This window comes from Lissotriton helveticus, chromosome 8, assembly GCF_964261635.1.
Source record: "Lissotriton helveticus chromosome 8, aLisHel1.1, whole genome shotgun sequence".
Classification (NCBI taxonomy): Eukaryota; Metazoa; Chordata; class Amphibia; order Caudata; family Salamandridae; genus Lissotriton; species Lissotriton helveticus.
Window position 1 is genome coordinate 748940707 of NC_136069.1, and position 25231 is coordinate 748965937.

The window sequence follows — 25231 nt, forward strand, 5'->3', positions numbered from 1 at the left end:
TTAGTTGATCAGAAATGCTGTTCATAGTAGTTTAAAAGCAGGAAGAGGCACTAAGAATAATGGTGTCATGTGAGGATATCAAACATTGAATGGTTATACATTTTGGGTTGTACAAGGCAACTGTCTAAGTATTATTTGATGGATGAGCGCATCAGAGAGGTGTGGCGCCGCGGCTAGGGCGACTGACGCTGGAATCTTGGGATCAGGGTTCGATCCCCGGCTCTGGCGGCAGGTTAGCCCAGCACCATGTGACTCTGGGCAATAGCTCGCTTAATCTTCCCGACGGCCCCCAGCGCCTAGAGACCCTTACGGGTGATTGTGCGCTTTACAAATGTGGATTATTATTATTATTATTATCCCTTATGGCAAATGCTTATAAATTGAGGAAATTTAAAGTCCTCAGCCTTTTCCATTCAACATCCAATGGAAATGGTAGTGCTTCACGTCTTCCTATAAGCATTAAATCTACAACTAAAAGGTTGTATTTTACCTGCGCACTAAATCATTTCCATTAAAGTGATTGTAACTTTTGTTTGTAGGTAAATGCATCACGGCAAGAGACAAAATTAATAGAGGAGAGTGACCAACTAATTGAAATCATCCAGCAAAGAAGGCAAATTATTGGAACCAAAATTAAAGAGGGAAAGGTAAGTTCAATGAAGTACAATGTTGTGCCTTTCTATATTAAGTTGTTTTAACATCTCTGCAAGTGGGGAAGCTCTTTGTGTCATCTGATCAGATATCAAAAGTTTAAATTCTAGCCCACCAGGATTCCTTGGTCCAGTGAAATTCTGTACTTCAAGATCAATGCCCCTGTTTACAAGCCTTCATCCATCTATAAACAATCAAGTATGACACCTTTTTAGGTTTCGCCTGGCGTAGCACTGCGCAGCAGTGTTTGCGCAGGCGAAATCTTATGTTAGAATAGTACGGGGCTTTGTCCGGCCTCTCTCTTCCATTGGCTAGCTCCATAAATGGAGGCTAGCCATTGGAAGAGAGATCTGTCAGTCATTGCCCGAGCAGATTTGTGGGCGTTCCGGCGATTTTTACTCATCCCGCCCCTTTTAGAACGTCATTGCGGTGGTGGGTGTTGTCTTATTTTTTTTTCCCCAGGATGTTTGCGGCCGCCATTTGTTTCTAGGAGCTGAGGCAGGTGGGTAGGTTCACGTATTGGCTTGTCTTGTTTTCATTGTTGGATTAAAACTTCCTTGTTCAGTTATCTGGCTGAATGCGGTTGCTGTGTGGAGCAGACAGTAATTGAACTAATTGCCGTATTTATCCTCTCGCATTATCCATCGCTTGGTGTGCGTCTGGCTAGGTGTGTGCGCCAGTTTGGTACGAGTTTGGCAGGCAGTGGGCGCTTGTCTGTCTGTGTCCCTGTGTTTTCTGCATCCTATATTGTGGTACGTCCGATACAGGTTTGTCCACACTTTGCTGTGCGTCGGCCCAATTGTGTTGAGTGTCTGTTACAGAAAGCAAACCTCAGTGAGGCACTCAAACTACATTTCCCACCACGCAAAGGGATTCGACAGACTACGCAAAGGATCCTGGGATAAGTACTTTTCATTTCTGATGGTGCCATTCACAGGGCATAGGCTCAGCCCTCGCTTAGGACTTCGTTTCCCACGAGCTCCGCGACGCGGCCTACTCCACAGAGACATTTGCGGGCCGACTCTCCAATATGGCAGCTTGGGGAAGAAGTCGGCTGGGAACGGGCGGCAGGGAAAGGTGAGGTGACGAGTGGTAGTGGATTAGGGAGGCGTACAGCACTGGCATCCGGGGCTGGGGGTCTTCCGCTTGTGTGCATGGTCGAACTTTAGGGACTTACGGTTAGACAAAGACGGACAATTGTGGCCGAGGTCGTCGCTTTCTCTAAGGGCTGCGGGGGTGGGATTGTATGCCCTGACGGGAGAGGTACTGATTGACCCTCACAGTACGGTGTCCTAAAGGGACGGACAAACGTGCACTAGTTCGATCGAGGGTTGTCCTTTCCCTTGGTACTCCTCTCTTTCTTGTCTGTGGCCTCCTTCTCCTACTACTGCCACTCCCCTTTCCTTACTTTGTGCACCCCTCTTCCTCCAGTGCCATTTCTCCCCACACCTGAGAAGTTCCTCGTTAAACCCTTGTCTATTTCTAGAAGACCCACTGTGCCTCAAACCGCAGCCAACTTTGGAACGCACTTCTCAATCTCCCACACTTCTCATGTACCATTTTATATACCCAATGTCTGCTGTCCATTCTATGTCCTGTTTAATCACGGCGTCTACCCCTGCCTTTTTTGGTGTCACTTTTCTCGCTCGTTGAATTCCCGTCTCCCCACTTAAGGAGTGTCCTCTTTTGATATTTCCACACCCTCAATGTTAGTGTGGCTCTGAACCCCTGAATCACCCCTCATTCAAGCTGGACCCCTTCTCTGACGCCCATGAAGCTGGGGCCCATGGCGGGCTCCTGGTTTCTGTTCCACAGTGCCGGGACATACTTTAAAAACCCTGCCCAGTGGTGCGTCCGCAGCCTCGCCCCTTCTTTCTCTGCCTGGCACACTCCTGCAGGGACCATTGCTACAAAACACTGCTACTGACCGCTGCCAGCTCCTAATGTGCGTTATTTTCATTTACATTTATTTAATCTAACAGCCCCCACCAGAGCCCTCAATGACTCACCCATCAAATGGCTTCATTTGAATGTTTCTCGGCTGTATCGGTCAGTTGCCTTATACATCAACGTGTCCGTATATGTTGCAGAAGGCACAGCTATTTCATAGCCCCACCTGCATGGGTGAGTGAGTATGTGTACTCAGAGAGTAGAGAACAGCTATGGTAAGAGTCAAGATTTCTGCTCTGGATGACAGGAAAGGTGGCTGTCTGTCAGTGTGTGTGTGTGTGTGGGGGGGTTCTGTCTGTGTGTGTGTGGGGGCGGGGGTTCTGTGTGGGTGTGTGGGGGGGTCTGTCTGTGTGTGTGTTGGGGGTTCTGTGTGTGTGTGTGGGGGGGTTCTGTCTGTGTGGGGGGTTCTGTCTGTGTGTGTGGGGTTCTGTTTGTGTCTGGGTTTTGTCTGTGTGTGGGGGGTTTTGTCTGTGTGTGTGGGGTTCTGTCTGTGTGTGTGGGGTTCTGTCTGTGTGTGTGGGGTTCTGTCTGTGTGTGGGGTTCTGTCTGTCTGTGTGGGGTTCTACCTGTGTGTGTGGGGTTCTGTCTGTGTGTGGGGTTCTGTCTGTGTGTGGGGTTCTGTGTGTGTGGGGGGGGTTCTGTGTGTGTGGGGGGGGTTCTATGTGTGTGTGGGGGGTTCTGTGTGTGTGTTTGGCTCTGTGTGTGGCTGTGTGTGTGTGGGTGCATGTGGCTCTGAGTGTTGCTCTGTGTGTGTGTGGGTGCAAATGCAATAGGTCTCGCATTTGCGAGAGATTAAGCTATTGGCATTGTAGATGACAATGCCATTTATTTATCTGTTTCAAAACCAACACATAAATAAAAATGTTGTCATTTACAATGCCAATAGCTCTAACTTTTGCAAAGGCGAGACCGTTGCATTGTAAATGCTTGTTGTAATTGTCGGACATTTCTCAGAGGTATTAAAGAAAAGATGTGTTGTTTTGTTTGGCAGCTGTGGACAGCATGCTGCTTTTTCTGTGCCATGCTTAGACCCGTAGACTGCTGCCATGGTTGTACGCCTCTATTCTAATGATACTCCAGCGAAGTCCCAGATGTTGCATATAATAGCTGAAGATGTAACTTATCTAAACAAGGAAGATCCCTAAAGCTAACAATAAGTCATCCCTCCTTTATAAGGCCTGATGGGGTGCAGTGTTCTCCTTAAAAGTGCAAGGGTCAGTGATTTAGTTACTGTAGCTTAAGGACAGTTGCAAATAACAGCAGGCATGCCCTAGACATGTACTTAGAAAATGAGAATGTTTTAAAAGTAGAGACTCAATAAGACCAAACAATCATGAAAGAGAAATGTGAATGTGGATACAAGCAAAGCTGTCCTGATAAACTCCGACAATTCTGGAGTGTTGTGGCAATTCAGTTGGACAACCTGCCCAATAGTTTAGCTGACAGTATTTTAGTCTTGCCAAAAGTGCTCACATACCTTCTGTGGAAACATATGATAGGAAGATGGGTTTCTTGCAGAGGAATTTACAGGTTCATAACTTTGTCTGATATGACTGTTTCATGTGTTGAACATAAAAACATTAGAGTATGTAAGTCTGGCACTGGTTCTTCTACTTGTCTACACAGGATGTGCTATTCTGGTCCGACTTCAGTGCCAGTGCAGTGATCCCAAACTCAAGACTTTACCTCTATCCCAGTTATTCAGGCTGTCGTCACTTTGCCAGCAATGAAAAACATTACAAGTTTATGAGAGAAATTACCATAGCAGATGCAGAATATCTACACGTTTTGTTAGGAGCTCCTGGTGCCTTATCTTGCTGCTACTAGCGGGTGCAGCATCTTCAGAACATCTACTTCTCCGTACCCCACATCTGACACATTTCGCACATCAGTAGTCCCACATCTACAGAAATTCAGGAGTGCTTACTTAAATGATCTTGAATCCTATAAATACCACCACTCAGACCAGAGTGACAATTCTGGATGAGGCACTTGGCTGGCTCTTTTCCAGTGACTGTTAACTTTTACTTAAGGACAATAGAGTGGATTGCAGACTCCAATGTAGGGGTGTTGCTGGAAAGCTCCTCTGAAAAACCTTATTTGGAAACTCCAGTATTTAATTAACTTTTTAACCTCTTAACATTCTTGTATGGGTGCAGTAAAGCTACTACATTCTATACCAATTCTGGAGAAAGAGGTAAGAAAACAACTAAAAGTACACAATGGGCAAAACATTATCCTTTATGGCCAACATACCAATGATTGGAGCAAATCAATGCTTACCAACATTAGAAAAGAACTCCTCACCATCCTTGATGGATTCAAAAGAGGCACTTATGCTCCAAGGCTCATACAGTATGAAGCATGGTTTAACAAATCTCTTAAAAAGACTTTGAGCGGGCTGCTGTTACCACTGCTGCAGTGTATGGTGCAGTTTCCCTCTCCAAATCAATGTCCAAAGGCAGGGATTGGACCTACAGTTTCTTCAGTATGCAACACAAGTTTGGTTATGCTGCTAGGCTCATCTCATTCACCATCACTGGATAATGTGCACATCCCCCCAATCAAAAAGTACTGAGTAAATACTTACTCCATTTCCAGAAAAATACAGATGATACACAGATTCTCATCTGTCAGAACAGTGTCAGTGTAGACATACAGCAAATGTCTTGAACACATACATCAATGAATGAAAGGAAGATTCCTCTTTCTAAACAGGTCCAAAACTCTTTTCTTTATGACAGGAAGTTCCAGTCCATGCGTCTACCTCTTTGAATGGCCTATCAGCCTTGGATCCCCTATGATCGCTTACCGGGAAATAGAAAACGTAAGGGTCATCTTTGGTGCACGCTTATCATTCGCCACATTTATTAATATTCTAGATAAAGGTGTCCACTTCTATCTTCCTGTGCAAAGGGAGGATCCTCCCTGCCTCCTTCGCCTTCAATGCAACATAGTGGGTCCAATGCAAGCCCTGCTAGTGTCTTGTCTAGTCTATTGCAACATCATATATACTGTCCTACCCAAGACACCAACAGAGCAGTTGCAACACATTAAAACCAGGCAACTGATTGTGTCAACCTCGGGATACAAGACAAGGCCATCTTAAGTCAGTATTGAAAGATATTTGCTGGCTACCATTGGGATAAAAAAACTTAAATTCAAAGTTATATGCCATATTCACAAGTCTTAATGGGGTTAAGACCCAGGAAAATAATAGAAACTCATTACAACCCAACCAGAGACCCTTTCTCAATCTTTTCTAATCCGATTCCACAATGATGGCCCATATGTCTACAATACAGAGAGCAAAGCTCAAACTGTGAAACAAACAAAACACCACCCTCAAACTTTGAAACAAACAAAACACCATGCTCATCACTGGATAGAATGGTCCAATCTTTTTCATAGTGGCCTGAAACCGATTACAATCAAGGGTAGTGACTGAACACTACAAAAATGGGACTCCCCATCCAGTTGGTCTCTTAACTACACTTCACAGTTCCTTTTAACTATATTGCCCTGTTTTTGCCACTATGCTGCCAGTGCTCTGAAGCCTTCAAGACACTGTAAATAACTGAATAAAACATATTGACTGATGGCTGGAACCAGAGGCTGTTCCTCTGTGGGACCGGGGGAGTGGAGGAGCGTTGCCCCACCACACTGCTGGGCAGAAAGCGTAAAAAATGAATTGATAATAAAATGATTTATTTTACAATTGTATGTCTGACCCTTTCTGCCAGCAAACAGAGTGCTAGTGTAGGCCTGGGCCAGTGCTTCACTGCTGCCAATGATTGGCAGCAGTGAGGAGCGAGTGGCCTCCTAAGTTTGCATTGCGCATGTTGGTTTGGCCGGCTTCCTTGCTACGGACAAACCAACATGAGTAATGCAAACCTCTCCAGCCTGGCTGACTTAGACAGCTGGGATGGAGAGCAATTATTAAAAGTTTGCCAGCAAGGGAATTTGTTTTTGGAATCAATTACAGATAGTAGATATGTGACTTCATCACTTCTAATAGTCTATACACCAAAGTTGTTATCTGATCGTATTGTTTATGTCTCTCTTTTTGAAACAAAAGAACAAAACAGAATAAAATTGCTGCACGGGGAAATTGTTTTATGCAAAAAGATTTTTAGTTATATTTTCATATTTTCTAGGGTACAATTCAACATTTAAAATTGATTATTACAAACAAATTTTCAAATGAACAGGAATTGAATCAATCACTCCATTGCTCCATCTGAATATAGGTCCAATCCGATACAAATTAAAGTCAACGGTTCCTATATTACAACAAAAGGAATAACGTTGTCTGGATTTAATCAAAATATAAAAGATCTGGACAGGTCAGTCGACGTTTCGGTGTTATGTTTGTTGACTCCTTAAAACCATCTTCAGGACAATCAATAATTATAAAAATATGAGACCCCCTGATGGCTTCCAACTGTTATTTTTGGAAGAAATGAGTGAGGTTTTATTTCACAGTGACCTCTGTCTTCATTCAGTTCTTTTTTTATAAAAATCTGCGTTATCCGAAGAGGTACCTGCGTGAACTGCTTTCGTCTTATGGAGGCACGGTTACCAAAGTTTTAATCATCCGATGCTTGTTCTAGCGCCATTACAGCTCAGTCTGTTTACTCGAAAATGACGTAGTCTCGCGAGATCCACGAGACTACGTAATTTTCGAGTAAACAGACATGTCTACTATCTGTAATTGATTTCAAAAAACAAATTCCCTTGCTGGCAAACTTGTAATAATTGATTACTAGCCCGAGCCCGCAAGGGTATATTGGGTAACCAACCGTAACTTACAGGGATGGAGAGCAGGCCTCCAGGACCTTATGGAGCGTGGAGCCAGCCTGCTCCAGCCAGTCAAGATGCTTTAGAACAGCGTCTTGATTTGGATGATTTGGCTGTGGGCTTCACGCTCGGAGATCGTGCCGCAGACCAACAAGGTCGTACTGCATAACATCAAGCTTCAGTGTAAGGTAAGTGATTTTTTAATGTGTATATTTAGGTGTATTTGTTATGAGTTTTGTGTATTTGTTATGTGTATATGTATATGTGTATTTGCTATTTATATGTTTTTTGCTCCCCCCCAATGTGATTTGCCACCGGCCACCACTGGCTGCAACAACTGGTGAAGATAAGTGTGCAAATTTGTTTCCTGATAAGGGTCCGCCCCTCGATGAAAACACAGGCGCGCCAGAAACTGTGCCTAGTGCCGCACGCACACTCTTCGGACATCCATAATAACTAACAGTCAAATAGCACAGTCTTTCTGGCATACCACTTCAGTGTCCCAGAGGGAACCCCCTAGGAGTTAAAAAAGTTAAAGGAATGAGGCTTTGTGAGCAGCATGTGCTATCAATAAAAATCTTTCTGCTATGTTGCCACCAATTCAGACTCATTTGTGCAGGTAATCACTTCCAGTGCGGTGAATGTTTGGCTGGCTCCGCCGCTGTAGGGTAGTGGCTCTCAGGGCATAAAAAGGGAAATATATAGGATATAATGAACATGATTATTTATTTTATGTGATCAAATCACAGTTTAGTTCTGTTGCCAATTAGGAGTGAATTCTTTAATGATCATATATCACAGCAGCCATTCTTTGGGCCAGTGTACAGTGATATTCTTTCATGCAGAGAGATTAAAGGCCTCACATTTTAGCCAGATTTTAATTGAAATACTTAAGGTTTCAGCTGCTGAAATCCGCTGTGCCAGTCTTGCTCTCGGAGTGTTTGATGACCAAATCAACAAGCTAGTCAGTGAAACAATGAGTGATAAAAGCATATTGTACTCCAGTGACTGAGGGGCTCTTAAGTTAATAAATGGGTTTTGTTTCATCCCAAAACTAATTTGACCGAACACATTACACTAGCTATTATTCTCCTTTTTAAACTTTTAAAATCTTACCAATTTTAGCATCGTAATCTATTTGCTCTTTTACATGGTATCACAGCCAGAACTCCATGCAAATGGAGGCCCACATTGCGTTGAAAAACCTGTATCAGGCAGGAATTATAAACAGTCCAGTGATGCCCCAGCACCATCTTTCCTTCTCATCAGTGTCAGAAAACATTTAATAATCTTATAATGACACAAGAGTACCAGTTGGATATCTGCCGAAAAATGTATTATTAGTCATTAAAGCCCTCTCATATTTTATTGAACAATTCAAGACTCAATATTTGGAAAAATGCATTACCTCTATCTTGACATGTGGGTCCTGATATGTCAATCAATCAATCAATCAATCACGGCATTTATATAGCGCGCTACTCACCCGGGAGGGTCTCAAGGCGCTGGGGAAGGGGGGTATGTCACTGCTCGAACAGCCAGGTCTTGATTTGCTTCCTGAAGGAGAGGTGGTCTTGGGTACGCCGAAGGTGAATGGGGAGGGAGTTCCAAGTCTTGGCTGCCAGGTAGGAGAAGGATCTTCCTCCGGCGGTGGCTCTGCGGATGCGTGGTACGGTGGCGAGTGCGTGGCTGGTTGATCGTAGCTAGCGCGCGGGCGTGTGGAAGGTCATGCGGTCGTTGAGGTACTTGGGGCCCAGGTCGTGTAGAGCCTTGTGTGCGTGGGTGAGGAGTCTGAACGTGATTCTCTTGCTGACGGGGAGCCAGTGCAGTTCTTTCAGGTGTCCGGTGATGTGGCTGTGTCGGGGGATGTCCAGGATGAGTCGTGCGGAGGCGTTCTGGATGCGTTGGAGTCTTTTCTGGAGTTTGGCTGTGGTTCCGGCGTAGAGGGCGTTCCCGTAGTCCAGTCGGCTGGTGACGAGTGCCTGGGTGACGGTCTTCCTGGTTTCAGTGGGGATCCATCTGAAGATCTTGCGAAGCATGCGCAGGGTGTTGAAGCACGAGGAAGAAACGGCGTTGACTTGTCTGGTCATTGACAGGGAGGAGTCCAGGATGAAGCCCAGGTTGCGTGCGTGGTCCGTTGGTTTGGGAGCAGTGCCCAGGGCTGGGGGCCACCAGGAGTCGACCCAGGCGGAGGGTGATGATCCCAGGATGAGGACTTCCGTCTTGTCTGAGTTCAGTTTAAGGCGGCTGTTCCTCATCCAGTCGGCGACGTCTTTCATCCCTTCGTGTAGGTTGGCTCTGGCGGTGGTGGGATCATTGGTGAGGGAGAGGATCAGCTGGGTGTCGTCGGCGTAGGAGATGATGTTGAGGTTGTGTTGGCGTGCGATGGCTGCGAGGGGGCTCATGTAGACGTTGAAGAGTGTCGGGCTGAGAGAGGATCCTTGTGGTACGCCGCAGATGACTTCGGTGGCCTCGGATCTGAACGGAGGGAGGCGGACTCTCTGGGTTCTTCCGGTGAGAAACGAGATGATCCATTCCAGCGCTTTATCACGGATCCCGATGTTGCTGAGGCGCTTCACTAGGGTTCGGTGGCAGACCGCGTTGAACGCTGCGGAGAGGTCCAGGAGGATGAGGGCCGCTGTTTCCCCGTTGTCGATCAGGGTTCGGATGTCGTCGGTGGCTGCGATCAGGGCGGTCTCGGTGCTGTGGTTGGCCCGAAATCCGGACTACGAGTGGTCGAGGGATCCGTTCGTCTCGAGGAAGGCGGCAAGTTGTTTGTTGACGGTCTTCTCAATGACTTTGGCCGGGAAAGGAAGGAGCGAGATGGGACGGTAGTTCTTGAGGTCGGTGGGGTCCGCCGTTGGTTTCTTCAGGAGGGCGGTTAGTTCGGCATGCTTCCATCTCTCCGGGAAGGTGGCGTTGTGGAAGGAGGAGTTGATGGTGTCTCGGAGATGCGGTGCGATGGTGGCGACGGCTTTGTTGAAGACGTGGTGTGGGCACGGGTCGGTTGGTGATCCTGAGTGGATGGAGTTCATCGTGCGGGTGGTGTCTTCGGTGCTGATCGGGGTCCAGTTGCAGAGGGTCTGTGAGTCGAAGCTGTTGTGTATGTCGGCGATCTTGCGGTGGAAGAACGAGGCGAGGGAGTCGCAGAGGTCTTGCGAGGGAGTGATGTCGTTGGTTCTGGCGCTGGGGTTGGAGAACTCTTTGACGATGCTGAAGAGTTCCTTGCTGTCGTGGGCGTTGTTGTCCAGTTGTTCTTTGAGTGCCGTCTTCTTGGTGGCGCGGATCAGTTGATGGTGTTTGCGGGTGGCGTGCTTGAGGGCGGTCCAGTTGTCTGTGCTGTGGTCGAGCCGCCAGGCTTTCTCGAGGGTGCGGCAGTTCTTCTTGGATTCCTTGAGTTCGTCGGTGAACCAGGGGGTTTCCTTGCTGCCGGGTCTGCTGGGGGGGGTTCTTTAGTGGTGCAAGGTCGTCGGCGCAGGCGGTCAGCCACTTGGTGAGGTTGCTGGCTGCTACGTTGGGGTCCGTTGTGCTGGTGGGAGTGTTCTGGCTGAGGGAGGCGGTGAGCTGCTCGGCGGTGATCTTGCTCCAGCTGCGGCGGGGGACCCGTTGCGGTTGGTGGTGGGTCGTAGTTCTACTGAAGCTGAAGTGGACGCAGCTGTGATCTGTCCAGTGGAGTCCGGTGGCGTGGCTGAAGGAAACGTGCTTGCTGGATGAGAAGACGGGGTCAAGCGTGTGTCCGGCGTGGTGGGTGGGGGTGTCCACCAGTTGCTTGAGTCCGAGGTTGGCGAGGTTGTCCAGCAGGGCGGTGGTGTTTCTGTCGTTGTTGTTCTCCAGGTGGAAGTTGAGGTCCCCTAGGAGGATGTAGTCGGCGGAGGGAAGGGCGTGCGGGCTGATGAAGTCTGCGATGTCTTCGCTGAACTGCGTGCGTGGTCCCGGTGGTCTGTAGATGAGGGTGCCTCGGAGGGTGGTCTTGGGGTTGGTGTGTATCTGGAAGTGCAGGTGCTCGGCGGCGGAGAAGGTTTTGTCGGAGTTAGTCGAGATGCGGATGGTGTTCTTGTGTACGATGGCGATGCCTCCTCCCGTCTGGTTGACGCGGTCCTTCCAGGTGATCTTGTATCCGTCCGGGATGGCTGTGGCGATGTCGGGCGCTGAGGAGGCGTTCATCCAGGTTTCGGTGAGGAAGGCGACGTCCGGTGTAGTTGCGTCGAGCAGGTCCCAGAGTTCCACGGCGTGCCTGTGGACGGAGCGGGTGTTCAGCAGGATGCACTTCAGGTGGTTGTTGTTAGTGTTGGAGTCGACGGGGGTGGTGCAGCTTCGGTGGCAGGTGAAGCGGCAGGCTTTGCAGGCGAAAGGTCCGTTGGTGCGTCTCGGGGTGGCTCGGTAGCAGGCAGGGTCCCGTCCGGCATTGAGTGCGTTGAGAGTGGCGACGTCATAGGTCTGTCGTGAAGTCTTGCTTCGGCGGTGGGGACCAGGGGTTCTGGTGCTGGGCGCGGGCCAGGCGCGGACGGGCGCAGACGGGCTTACCTTTGGCGCGCCTTCGGTGCACAATCGGCACGCCCGCTGCGCGAGCGCACGGTCGCCATTTATGGCGAAGTGCGAGGGAGGGAGGAGCAGCTGGGAGGCGGGAGCGGGGAGGGCACAAAAGGCAAAGGGGGCGTGTCCTCGTTCACGGCGGCGGGAAGCGAGGAGCGGGGCGGGTGGGCGCAGGGGGCACTGCAGGGAAACAAGGGCAGAGAAACACAGGCAAAAGGGGAAACATGCTTAAACTAGGCAACAAGGATACAGAAAATAAAGAGGAAATACACAAGGATACAGAAATTAAAGAGGAAGTACACAGTTCACGCAGGAGGCCACACCGAGCGTCGGCGGGGGGCGTGGTCAGCAGGCAGGCTCAGCGAGGCTGAGGGCAGCGGCAGGCGGGGAGCACACGCTACAGCTGATGGCCGTGCGGCGCGGGGGTGTCCTAAGGCTAGGTCACACTCACCTGCGCTGCACGGTCGCCATTTATGGCCAAGTGCGAGGGAGGGAGGAGCAGCTGGGAGGCGGGAGCGGGGAGGGCACAGAAGGCAAAGGGGGCGTGTCCTCGTTCACGGCGGCGGGAAGCGAGGAGCGGGGCGGGTGGGCGCAGGGGGCACTGCAGGGAAACAAGGGCACAGAAACACAGGCAAAAGGGGAAAAATGCTTAAACTAGGCAACAAGGATACAGAAAATAAAGAGGAAATACACAAGGATACAGAAATTAAAGAGGAAGTACACAGTTCACGCAGGAGGCCACACCGAGCGTCGGTGGGGGGCGTGGTCAGCAGGCAGGCTCAGCGAGGCTGAGGGCAGCAGCAGGCGGGGAGCACACGCTACAGCTGGTGGCCGTGCGGCGCGGGGGTGTCCTAAGGCTAGGTCACCCTATGTAGCCAAGACTGTCTTACCGAAACAGTTAAAACAACTATTCAGTTTACTCCTCTACTCATAAAGATGACACTGTAGAAGCCATTCAGTAAGCCAGAAGGCTGTGATTTGATGGGCCCGCTAAAGAGCATAGCAGATCATTGTAAACGTGAATTTACTTCTTGCCTTCAATACAAGAAGCAAACCAGTAATTAGGCCTGAGAGGAGTTCCGCTACGTGAAACTCCGCTAAGTAGCAAAAAAACTCTGCCAAGCTACGCATAGTTCGCGAGCAGCAGAGTTTGTTACCTTGCTTCATTCGCACTGATTTTTAGCTCCCTGTGTTTGTCCCACGACGTAAAATGACCGGCTTTCGGATCGTGAAAGCGTTACACAGGACGGTGGGCTATCATTTTGGCACACACCATTGCAATCTACACATTAGGGCAATTGTTACCCCTATGATTATACCTCTGGAGGAAGGGAGATTGATATTTATATTCAACGACTATTTGCATATATGCTGGGATTCGCTGATCTAATCCACGTCTAATACAGAGCCCTGACGAAGTTCAAACGAACGAAACGCGTTGGCTGTGGTGCAAATTTTAAGAAACTAACTTATGGAATAAAGGATATTTTGAATACATTTACAGTTTTCTGTGACTTAATCTCTGGTGCACCGTCCATACCTTCACTTTTTGTCTGATTCTCAGTGGAGTGAAAGTGCGGCAAGCTCCGGACGGGTGTGCACGGAAAAAAGGACTTTATTTTACTTTGGAATAGAAGTGCTGGACCTTGGTCTGCCGCATTGGTCTCTTTGAACAATGCTACCACCACCTGCCTGTCATACCGCTCCTCTCTGCCTCCTGAGGTTAAAAGGCTCGAGTGCCATAAACCAGACGAGCCCATACCTGAACCTTACTGATAAATCCACATCTTTAACCGCTTAAAGAAGCACTGTTATAAAAATTATTAATGAATGTAAGAAACCCATCTGCCTTTTGGAGCAGGGACCCTTAAGAGCAGAAGAAACACAGGGTAAAGAAGAAATGTAAACAGGAGATACAATGTGAGTCAGCTTACCAACGTAGATCTTCTGTGATCAATAACTGCAGAAGGCATCAAACCATGCCCAGTCACACACTTCTACTTCTGTCCAAGGGAGAAGGTATGCTATCAACTTTAAAATAAGCTAAAATACGTCAATTTAATTATCCAATCGATTGCACACCAGCAGATCACTTATGAAACACGCTACACTCGCCTAGAAAAGTAGTACCCCCTACAAAACGGGTTCATAGAAGACCCTGAAACTTTGATTTGACCTCGGGTACTACTGTCCTGAAATCAATGTCCTAAGATCACATCCTCTGACACTATTCCATCACCTTCGAATCATTTTGTTGCCCTATAATTCCAGCATCATCCACGTCTAAGACTCTTTCAACCCATCTGCAGAGAAGATGGCGAGCCTGGTAGCAACGCAATGAAATGTACCCCTTTGGGGCTAACAACACAATCATTTTACATTTCTTGTTGGGAACGTGTTACATGAAAAATTTTACATTGTCTCTTTATCCCTATTGTCCTTTCCTTTATATTACCTGAAGTGTCAATGTTTTATGTGTGAAATCAAATGTGCATTTCTGAAATCACTGTGTGAGTGGGACCTGTTTTGAACTTTCCCATTTCCTAATGTCACAATCGAGCCAGATCAATAATTGTATCTTTTTTTAAAAGCTTGTCTTGTAAACTGTCCATCTTGTAATTATGATCTCCAAGGAGGTCTCTGAAGCCTAGCTGTTTTTCCTGTTCATGTGCACAACATGTCTTTTCATTCTCTGTAGTGCAAGTTGTGATTCCCTACATCACAGAGTGCCAGTGAACCTTTGCATGAAACCCAGATGTAGCTTTGAAGTTCATTCATTAATCTCACATTCTTCGAAGAGTCATCCATCAGCCCCAATAGCATGATGCCCATTGTGGTAGAGTTTTCATTTCTTTGTGTATGTTTGCAGAGAGGGAATGTGCTAATTTAAGGTTTTGTCATGGATAATACTTCATCATGGATTGTCCAGTGCAGAATAGCTCTGGTTTCTCAACACTAGTCTCTTCTCTCTACTTGACTAAGTAAACCGTGCCGCTCTTGAACACGTTGAGTTATTTTTTTTACTTGTATTTATGCTCTTGATCTATTATAAATCCTCTTTATTGTTGTACACCGGATCCCCTAGTCAATTTTGGGATTAACATTCCCATGAGAGACTAAATTGCGATGTCTGCTAGTTTAGTTATGCATGCAGTGTCCAGGGTTGGCAGGATCTTCTACCTAAGTGTCGTCAAGAAAAAAAGGCCCAACTTGCGCCACCATTGTATATTACGGTTAGAGGATTCCCTAGTGAGTACCTCTTCTTATACAGTTTATCACCTCCATAACTACATAGGAGTATAATTTGGAAAACAAGGCTTCGTCACAGGGTCGTATGATTCCAAATCAAGCCCCCCACCTCAAAGAAAAGATTGCTGTCCTGTCATCCAAAATGTGTAGCTGCAGCCTTACCCTCTGTTTGCAGTGGAACTCATTTCTGTTTGTTTCAGTCTGACTACTGACCGTAGGACATTAAAAGTACATTTGTATTTGCTAACAGCGGGCTTATGTGAACTATACTAACGGCCTAGACGTCTGCCCCATTATTGATATCTCTTCAGACAAGGGTGGCCCCCTTTTAATGCTTGGGAAGAAAATAGTAATAGACTGAAAGGCATGTTCCAGTCACAAAAGGGTGGTTCATGGCAGTGCAGGGAGGGACATGCAGAGAATGATAGGGAATATAGCTGTATTGTGGGATCTCGGAACCCCTTGCAGCCTTCAGATGCATTGTTTCAATGCGTATACGCTGAATTAGTGATACCAGAAACTTCTATTACTAGAGTTAAGGTTGTTAGGGAACATTCTCTTAGCAAGTTGGCATTACATGATTAGCTATTTAAATCCCCAACCTAATTGCAGGTGATAGCGACTTCTGCAGGAGACAGCAACTTCTGCGAAAGATAGTGACTTCTGCAGGTGAATGCAACTTCTGCAGGAGATAGCAGAGATAACGACTTCTGCAATAGATGTTTTATTTGACCCATACAGGTATCAGAAAGCGACTTCTGCAGGAGATAGAGACTTCTGCAGGTAATAGTGACTTCTGCAGGTGATAGTGAATTCTACAGGAGATAGCAGCTTCTGCAGTTGATAGCGGCTTTTGCGGGTGATAGCGGCCTTTGCGGGTGATAGTGACTTCTGCAGGAGATAACGACTTCTGCAGGAGATAGTGGCTCCTGCGGGAGATAGTGGCTTCTGCGGGTGATAGTGACTTCTGCAGGAGATGGCGACTTCTGCTGGAGATAGCGACTTCTGCAGGTGATAGCGACTTCTGCCGGTGATAGCGACTTCTGCAGGAGATAGCGACTTCTGAGGGAGATAGCGACTTCTGCAGGTGATAGGGACTTCTGCGGGAGATAGCGAATTCTGCAGGAGATAGCGACTTCTGCAGGAGATAGCGACTTCTGAGGGTGATAGCGACTTCTGCGGGTGATAGCGGCTTCTGCGGTTTTCTGCAGGTGATAGCGACTTCTTCAGGAGATAGCAGCTTCTGCAGATAATAGTGGCTTCTGCGGGTGATAGCAGCTTCTGTAGGAGATAGCGACTTCTGAGGGAGATAGCGACTTCTGCAGGTGATAGCGACTTCTGCGGGAGATAGCAACTTCTGCGGGAGATAGCGACTTCTGCAGGAGATAGCAACTTCTGCAGGTGATAGCTACTTCTGCAGGTGATAGCGACTTCTGCAGGAGATAGCGACTTCTGCAGGTGATAGCAACTTCTGCAGGTGATAGCGACTTCTGCAGGAGATAGCGACTTCTGCAGGAGAAAGCGACTTCTGCAGGTGATAGCGACTTCTGCAGGTGATAGTGACTACTGCAGGTGATAGTGAGATAGCGACTTCTGCAGGAGATAGCGACTTATGCAGGAGAAAGCGACTTCTGCAGGTGACAGCGACTTCTGCAGGTGATAGTGACTTCTGCAGGTGATAGTGAGATAGCGACTTCTGCAGGAGATAGTGCGTTCTGCAGGTGATAGTGAGATAGCGACTTCTGAAGGAGATAGCGAGTTCTGCAGGTGATAGCGACTTCTGCAGGTGATAGCAGCGACTTCTGCAGGAGATAGCGACTTCTGCAGGAGAAAGCGTCTTCTGCAGGTGATAGCGACTTCTGCGGGTGATAGTGACTTCTGCAGGTGATAGTGAGATAGCGACTTCTGCAGGAGATAGCGACTTCTGCAGGAGAAAGCGACTTCTGCAGGTGATAGAGACTTCTGCAGGTGATAGTGACTTATGCAGGTGATAGTGAGATAGCGACTTCTGCAGGAGATAGCGAGTTCTGCAGGTGATAGTGAGATAGCGGCTTCTGCAGGAGATAGCGAGTTCTGCAGGTGATAGCGACTTCTGCAGGTGATAGCGACTTCTGTAGGAGATAACGACTTCTGCAGGAGATAGCGACTTCTCAGATGATAGCGACTTCTGCAGGAGATAGCGACTTCTGCAGGAGCTAGCGACTTCTGCAAGTGATAGCGACTTCTGCAAGTGATAGCGACTTCTGCAGGTAATATGGACTTCTGCAGGTTATAGCAACTTAAGTTCTGCAGGCTGCCATGTCCTGTATTCAAGGGACGCAAGTTCTGACGAAAATGAAATGTCGCGGACCTGTTTAAGTGTTCTTCACGCATCTCCTGAGGCAGCAAGCTGAAAGTTCAATTTTGAAGACCTTGCAGCCATTTTGCTCTTTTCTCTATGAGAAAAGATTGGTCTTTAATTGCATTCACAGTACAAAAGTATTGTGGTCTGAGTTTACAGCATCATGCCTTTGTTTTTAGGCGTTGCACATCAAATATGCCCCTTAGTTCTGGTGTAAAGAATAAGCTCTCGGCTTGCTTAGGCTCTTCGTCAGCACTTTGAGCCTGGAACCGTCCTTCACAGCAGCTCATTAAAAGGAACAATGGCTGGCGAGGAGCAGCGACCCCTGCTGTTGTAGTTTCACCCTGCCACCTCAGAAGCGGAGTCGAGCACAGCTAATCCCCTGCGGTGGAATGTGTAAATTAGCGAAGTTAAAGAGCACGTAAAAACCTTCGCTTCTCTGCCATGCTTCGCTAACAGGCTTCAAATAAAGGCTCCCTGTCGGCAAAGACAGACTTGCAAAGTCTTTGACGACCCCTGTTCGCCGAGGTCACGTTTCGGGCCTTGCACTCTGGAAGTCACGCTGAGCAGTCTTCCTGAATCTGTTTGAGAGCACCTCTCTAAAGGTGCCATCTTCTTCAGTGATGGCAAGGGTTGGGACAAAGAAGTGTTGATTGACACATGAACAGCACAGCTCGTTTCATTAGGGTCACGGGCTAAATGTGCCCACAGGTCCAGAGTAAACTCGAGCTGCTCGAGGACAGAGCTACACATAAGTTTGCGAATGGATTTTTTGTTTATTTTTTTGTAAATGTATAAAGTGTACATTAAGATATGAACATGTGACAATACCCAAATGGGCACTATTATAATGCAGCTTTAGTGAGATCACTATCATGGCGAGCCTTGCACTGTAGACTTATTTATTCAGCTTCCCATCCCACCATCAATTCTCAGGTATATTTTTCTTGTAGTGTCTGATTTGGCAGGCCTAATGCGACTGCTGTATTCACGAATGATATGAACCTTCTTGCATTTGCTCTTAGTTCAGCCTGTTCTGTCCTCATCTGAGTCCTGGATGCCTGGGTAGATAGGCGGGAGTGAGGTAGAACAGAGAGTCATGGGTGCATCTATCAAGGAGATCTGACATCATTGTTTTTTAGATAATTTCAATACAAATTTGTTCAATTTCTTTATTCATGTTTTCCCGCCCCCATGTTCTTTATTGCCCTTTATTACTCCCCCTAAGCTTCTGCCCATCTTGCTACCTTCCTCTGCCATTGTGCCGCTGGTGGTGCCTGTTCGCTTTTCCTGGCCGTTGTCTCTTAGCCAATAGAAATGAGAGATTTGGAAATTCACGTCATTTTACATTTAAGGTCTTTTCATCCGACCCGATATACAAGGATCTAGGATCCCGATCTAATGTAATACTTCTTCTGTGTGAGGCAATGCTGCAGTCATGTATTCATGTACGGTGGGGTGCAACCACAATGCATGGGACACGCTCCCTCAGTCTGACACCTCTGGCATATGCTTGTTGCTGCTGAGAAGATCTTGACATCAAGTAAGTGCGATGCAGAATATTGTATTGTATTGGTTTGAACTGTGTGTTTCTGGAAAAGGCCTTGGGCTATTCCAGAACTGCTTGCCAGTCTTTTAGAGCTGACATTTTTTAGTGTCAGTTAACCAAATACAATCTGTATTGTCCATAGTCTTCAAGATTCTGCTTCATCGATTCAACCTCAGACACACTGCCTTTCCCCTAACAAGATTAAACCACTGTATTAATTTCTAGTCTACAGAATGTAGGATTCCAGGACAGCAGTTAACTCTGTAATATGCTTGTTATACAGCGGCAGCTCCTCAGCAATGGCAGGGGAATGTCGCCCCACGGTCTGGTTCAGAGCCAGCAAATGAAAAATAAAACGATGTTCTAGCATCATTTTATTTTTCATTTGCCGCCTCTGAGCCAACTTGTGCATGGAGAGTCAGGGCATGGGGAGGAGTGCTATATGCACTCCTTAAGTGCACATAAGTGTTTCGTCGGCCGTCTCAGGCCAATCAAAACACACATGCACACTTAGGTTTTCTCCAGCCCGGGTGCATTGAACAGCCGGGCTGGAGAAACTCACAGACTCCCTGGTCTGAGCAGATCGTCTTTCGAGCCTGCTCACACCAATCCCCACCCGGCATGGTATTGCACAGGTAGCCCGTGATGCTGCCCCAGTGCATGCTGGGACCAGGAAGGACAAGGCGCAATGTGGGCGGCCGCTCCAGGTAATTTTATTTTTAAAATGTTTTCTATTAGCCCTGCGCTGCCCTGCGGGGCCCTCTCCACCCACCCCAGCACTTCATTGTGGTGGCCGCCACTGTTGTTACACCTTCCAGTGCATAACAGTATGCATGTTGAACAGGAGGAAAAAGGTACATTTGTATTCTAGTTCCCCACTACACAGATGTTCATATTTTTCTTTTCATGATGAATAAAAGAAATGCAAATTAAGTTTGAAGATAACAATGCAGTTTTCCCATCTAGAATCAGTAAGTGAGGAATTAACATCCATATTGGTTGGGATGATCTGAAGACAGTGAAAGCATTGCTTATTACGGTGATTGGTGAGGAGCCCTTGCAATGGACACCTCTATAAACAGAATCGTGTAACCCTGTGTTCCACAAGGGAGCTTAGATGTATGCAGAACAGTGGTGCCTCTGGGAATTTTCAACACCGTATTTCAAGAATATTAAGACTCAGATCTTTGCTAGGCAGAGTACTAAATGCCTCGAGACTTCTCAGAATGATTCTCCCTGTCTGCTAGTCTCATATATTGTCTGATGTTCATTACTTTTTGCCCTCTATTACCAAAATGTGTTTTGTTCGCTCCTGCTCTCACATTTTGAGTGGCGCCAAAATACAGTTGAGTTTTTCCTCTTGAAGACCCTGGTGAATTTCCACCGGAAGGATAAAATGTCGCTGTTATGTGCACTGGCTGCCATATCCATGAAGGAAAAAGGAATTGCCATATTCATGAATGGTCTAAGGAGTTTTATGTCGAGTAAATGAACCCCAATATAATTCTGCAACTCTATATCAACCACTAATCTTTATATTTCGTTGTAGAGTGTCTTTGTATAGATGATTTTTCACTTCCTCTTCCACCCTGAACTATAATGCAGAGCAAGCTATAGCGTGTAGGACTGAAGAATTGTTGTTCGCCAACATTCAGTTTATATTAATCTTTTAGGATTCCTATAAAGCAACTGCTGATGCACTTTTTTCCACTTTACCACTGCCTTTTTTCCTTTTCTCTTTTTAATCTTGAGTGGTGTTTGACTGAGTTCTAGGGTTGTGTATTGTACACATTAAGCCATGGTAAAAATAATATGTTGAGCTTGTCTTAAAATATTGAAGATGTGATGTATGTGAGTGTCAGCCACCATACAACCCGAAATGTAATCCAACAACTCAGCCATATTCTTCATGACCATCGGTCTAATTTCAGGTCTGAGAAGGTCACTGAGTTGGCACTGGCCAAATAGACTAACTCTTAATTGCCCTGGATGAAAAGAAGAAATCCACTCCCATTATTCTCAACCTCTCAGGAGCCTGTGGCATTGTGGGCCATAAACTGCTAGGAAAAGACTCCTTCCATTTTAGAGCATTCAAATCCACGCTGAATTAGAACCAAACTTCCCTCTCCAGCCAGAACCAACAAGCTTGAGTTGGGTCAATGGAATCCTTGTCATGCATAGTGTCAGGAGGAGTGCCGCAGGTGTGGTCCGTATGCAGTCCATCCCACCACCCTTCACCGAGTGGGCTGCAATGCCCCCAATCCTCAGAGCATGCTCCAAATATATTTAACAAATAGGTAAACCCTGGGAATGTGGTGGCTTCATATATGCATACGACGGCTGACCTAGGGATATAAGGGCGGTACCTCGACTTTAGGTAACTTTAATAGCCAGTAGCGAGCAAATGTGATAGCAGCTGATGCATGTCCTAAAAACATTCTCTTCTTGTTCAAAATCAAAAGTGGAATGTTGGTGCGTATCTAAAGTCACCCATTCCTTTAGAGTGTCCATTATTCAAACCCACCCCTGTAAAAATGAAGGGAAGTAAAATAACTGGTCATTTTCTGGGACAGCACATACAAAAGTTTCCAGGTTTCACAATTGTGTAAAATGGTTCGCCATAGCAATTAACTTAAGGTAAAGGTATTTCTCCAAAACGGGAATACCCATTTATTAAAACCAACATATGACAAATTACTGCTTAGTAGAACATGTGAAATATGTTGTAAGAGCATAAGAAATTATCACAGTTCAGAGCTGACACGTCTCGTCCCAATATAGTGGGGCAAGTCACGCCCATACTCAAGAAACCGACAGCTGATCCGGCTGACTTAAACAACTACCGCCCTATCACCAATATCCCCACTTTGGCCAAGCTGTTGGAAAAATGTGTGCAACTCCAACTTACAAAACACATTGATCGGTTCGAACTCCTCGACCCTCACCAATCAGGTTTCCGGGCGAAACACAGCACAGAGACGGCCATGACTCACATAATTGATGACGCCCTCCAAATCCTGGATCGCAACGACTCCTGCCTCCTCATTCTCCTGGACCTCTCCTCAGCATTCGATACGGTTAAACATGAGAACCTATTAGAGCTCCTAAATACCAGAATGGGCTTATCAGGGACTGTACTCAAATGGTTCACTTCCTTCCTTCACAACCGATCCCAGAAGTTCAAGATTAACAACGTGCTGTCCTCTCCAGTGCCAGTAGATCTAGGCGTCCCACAAGGATCTTCCCTCTCACCCACGCTGTTCAACCTCATCATGGAACCACTCGCTACCCTGCTCCAGACATCCAATGTACACTTCCACATGTATGCCGATGACACTCAGCTATACCTAAAGGTACAATCCCCGGAAGATATCAAACTTCTGAACTGCACACTTAGGAACACCCAATCTTGGTTGGACGACAATCACCTCAAACTAAATGCATTGAAAACTGAGTTCCTCCTGATTTCACCCCCTTCGAAAATTTCCACCACCCAAATATGGCTTAATCACCTAACAGCATTCAATGTCCAACCCACCATCGTGGACTCTGCGAAGTCTCTAGGCATCACACTTGACGCAAAGCTCAATATGCAACAGCACATTTGCAAAACTACGAAAGGAGCTAACTTTCAAATTAACACTCTAAGGAAACTCAAACCCTTCCTCCCAGCCAAGGACTTCCAAACTGCTGTACAAGCCCTAGTCATCCCCCGCATAGACTATGGAATTGTGGCCCTCAGCGGTCTCCCCCAAGCAACAACAGCACCCCTAAGAGCCTCCCTAAATGCGGCCGCGAGACTCATTTCGGGCTCAAGGAAACACTCTCATATAACCCCTGACCTGAAATTGCTGAAATGGCTTCCACTCGAAGCCAGAATACAATTGAAAATCGCGGTTATGACACACTCCGCTATACACCACAAGGCTCCCACCTACCTCACTCAAAAGCTGACTATATCAGGAGGTTCTAGATCCAATAGAAGTACTAAAAGTCTGCTCCTGAAACCTCGCAGATTCCGTAAGGAAAAAACGTACAAACGCTCCTTCTCAGGAATGGCTCCGAGGATCTGGAATGCACTCCCTCCTGAAACGAGGATTATCTCCTCCACTGTACTCTTCAAGAAAGAAGTGAAAGCCATCCTTATGGCCAAGTTTACATGATCCACACTGTTGCTGCTCAGAGTCTATGCACCGATCTTGAAACGTTGGATAATTAGTGAGCCATTAACTTTCTGTTCATGACCTACTGACCTCTTTTGCAGTTGGATCATAGACCCTGCACCGTGCTATAGTATTGTCTTTTAAGTGTTTACTGGTATCCACTGATCTCCATGGCAGCTGGATCAGAGTCCCGCTGCACCACCCTATCCTAATGTCTATTTGACTGTTTATTATTATCTTCAGACCTGTGTTGTAGCTAGATCAGACTCAGCACTGTCTTATATCTTTGTCTATCTGAGTGTTCTCTGCTACCTCTTGATCTCTATTTTAATTAGACCAAAGACTCTACACCACCTTATTCTACTGTATAGCTGAGTGTTTATTTGTATCTTAATGCACATGATTGTTATCCTATTATGCTACCGTGCACTATACTGTACCCAATTACTATGTCTACTCACCCTACTGTAAAGCGCTCTGATATCTGCTAAGATCTTGTTCGCGCTATATAGAACTTTGAATAAATAAATAAATAATATAGGGTCTTTTTCAAGGCTCTGATGTTTTTGTAGCAGCAGCACACGAGCCGATGTGACAGTAATCAGTCCAGCTGTCCAATTAAATGCTGTCCTCCTAATTATGTCATTAGCTTGAGACACATTTGTATTTTAGTTTTTTCCAAGTGTATCCCATGTACTAGGAGTGGTTTCTAAGAGTGAATCAAGCTAGTTGAAACCACATACATTCTTCCCAGTTGGAGTCAGAATGTGCACATGCATTAATATGTCCTCGGTACAGTATGCCAAATGACACTCAAGGCACCTTGCATAAGAAACTCATAACATTTTTAGTACTGCACTATGCATAAACACATTTTTATTGGTTAAGGTGTCACTTTATTGGGCAGCAATCTGGGATCCCACATGAGTAATCTGGATTCTTTAGTCTACTCATGGATTCAAACCATTTGCTTAATTGAGAAACTTTAAGTCATTTGTGTGTGGTTCCCCAGATCTTTAACATTGGGTGCCAGACCTGGACATTAGTAGGTTGTGCCTTGACATATGGTGACTGGACCTGGATCTTTGTGGGGGGCCTGTGTGTCTTTTGATACCGGACCACATTATACCCACAATTGAGCAATACTGTGGTTATATCTTGGATTATGATGGTTGAACCCAAAATTTTAATGCCAATGTGCATAATATTATTGTAGGTATGATGATTTAACTCGGCAATTGATCATGGTACCTGGGAATATGATGGCTATGCCTGCTATGTTCTAGCAGGCATAGCCTGTGCACCGTGCGATAAGCTGCCAGACTTGGTCATAGGATGGCAGTACTTTAATAAATCATGGCAGTGCAACTGTACAGTTTGCCAGTGCCCTGTCTATGATGCCAGTTTCCAGGCATTTGTTGCTAGTTCTTGAAAATGTGTTGTTAGTGATCGAACATGTGATGGCAGTACATTGAGGTATAATGGCGCCACCTTGTACCTCATCTCGAGAGCACACTTGTCACCGTGGGTGCACCAGAGTTGCTATATGGTTCGTATTTAAACCAGCCTTTATTTGCTGTGGTGCAATTTTGTAATTCTTTTTGAAACATGGTACAAATTTGTCAATTGTTTTGATTCCACTTCCTCAGTTTTTGTGTTAAACAGTTGTGTTTTTGGAATGGTGAAAGGGTGGGTGATTTCAAACCTGCCGCCTTATGTTGATGGTTAATTAATGCTGCTGACCATGAATGAATATATAATCATTTTAGAATTGTGTACCTTTAAATATAACTGCTCGTATTCATCATAGCTAAATTGAAGTTAAATAAAAAAATATCCAAACACCGTCCCTAAAATCATCTTAAAATCTTCTGTTCATCTGTGGATGTCCTTATTGATAAAAACAGCCAAAAAATTCAGAGCATAATTGCATAAAAGAAAATCTATAAACGATAATAGAGTTAATGAGCACAATATCAGAGCTAATTCAGTTTT

General features: G+C 46.3%; 1 protein-coding gene across 3 annotated transcripts in view; it reads left to right on the top strand.

The window, feature by feature from the left end:
• MID1 (midline 1) overlaps window positions 1–25231 on the top strand; it is an 805692-nt gene that overhangs the window by 645624 nt on the left and 134837 nt on the right. For all 3 annotated transcript variants that reach the window (XM_078657585.1, XM_078657583.1, XM_078657584.1), the window contains exon 4: window positions 540–647. In XM_078657585.1, the coding sequence (XP_078513711.1) occupies window positions 540–647 (108 nt within the window). The remainder of the gene's footprint in view (window positions 1–539; window positions 648–25231) is intronic.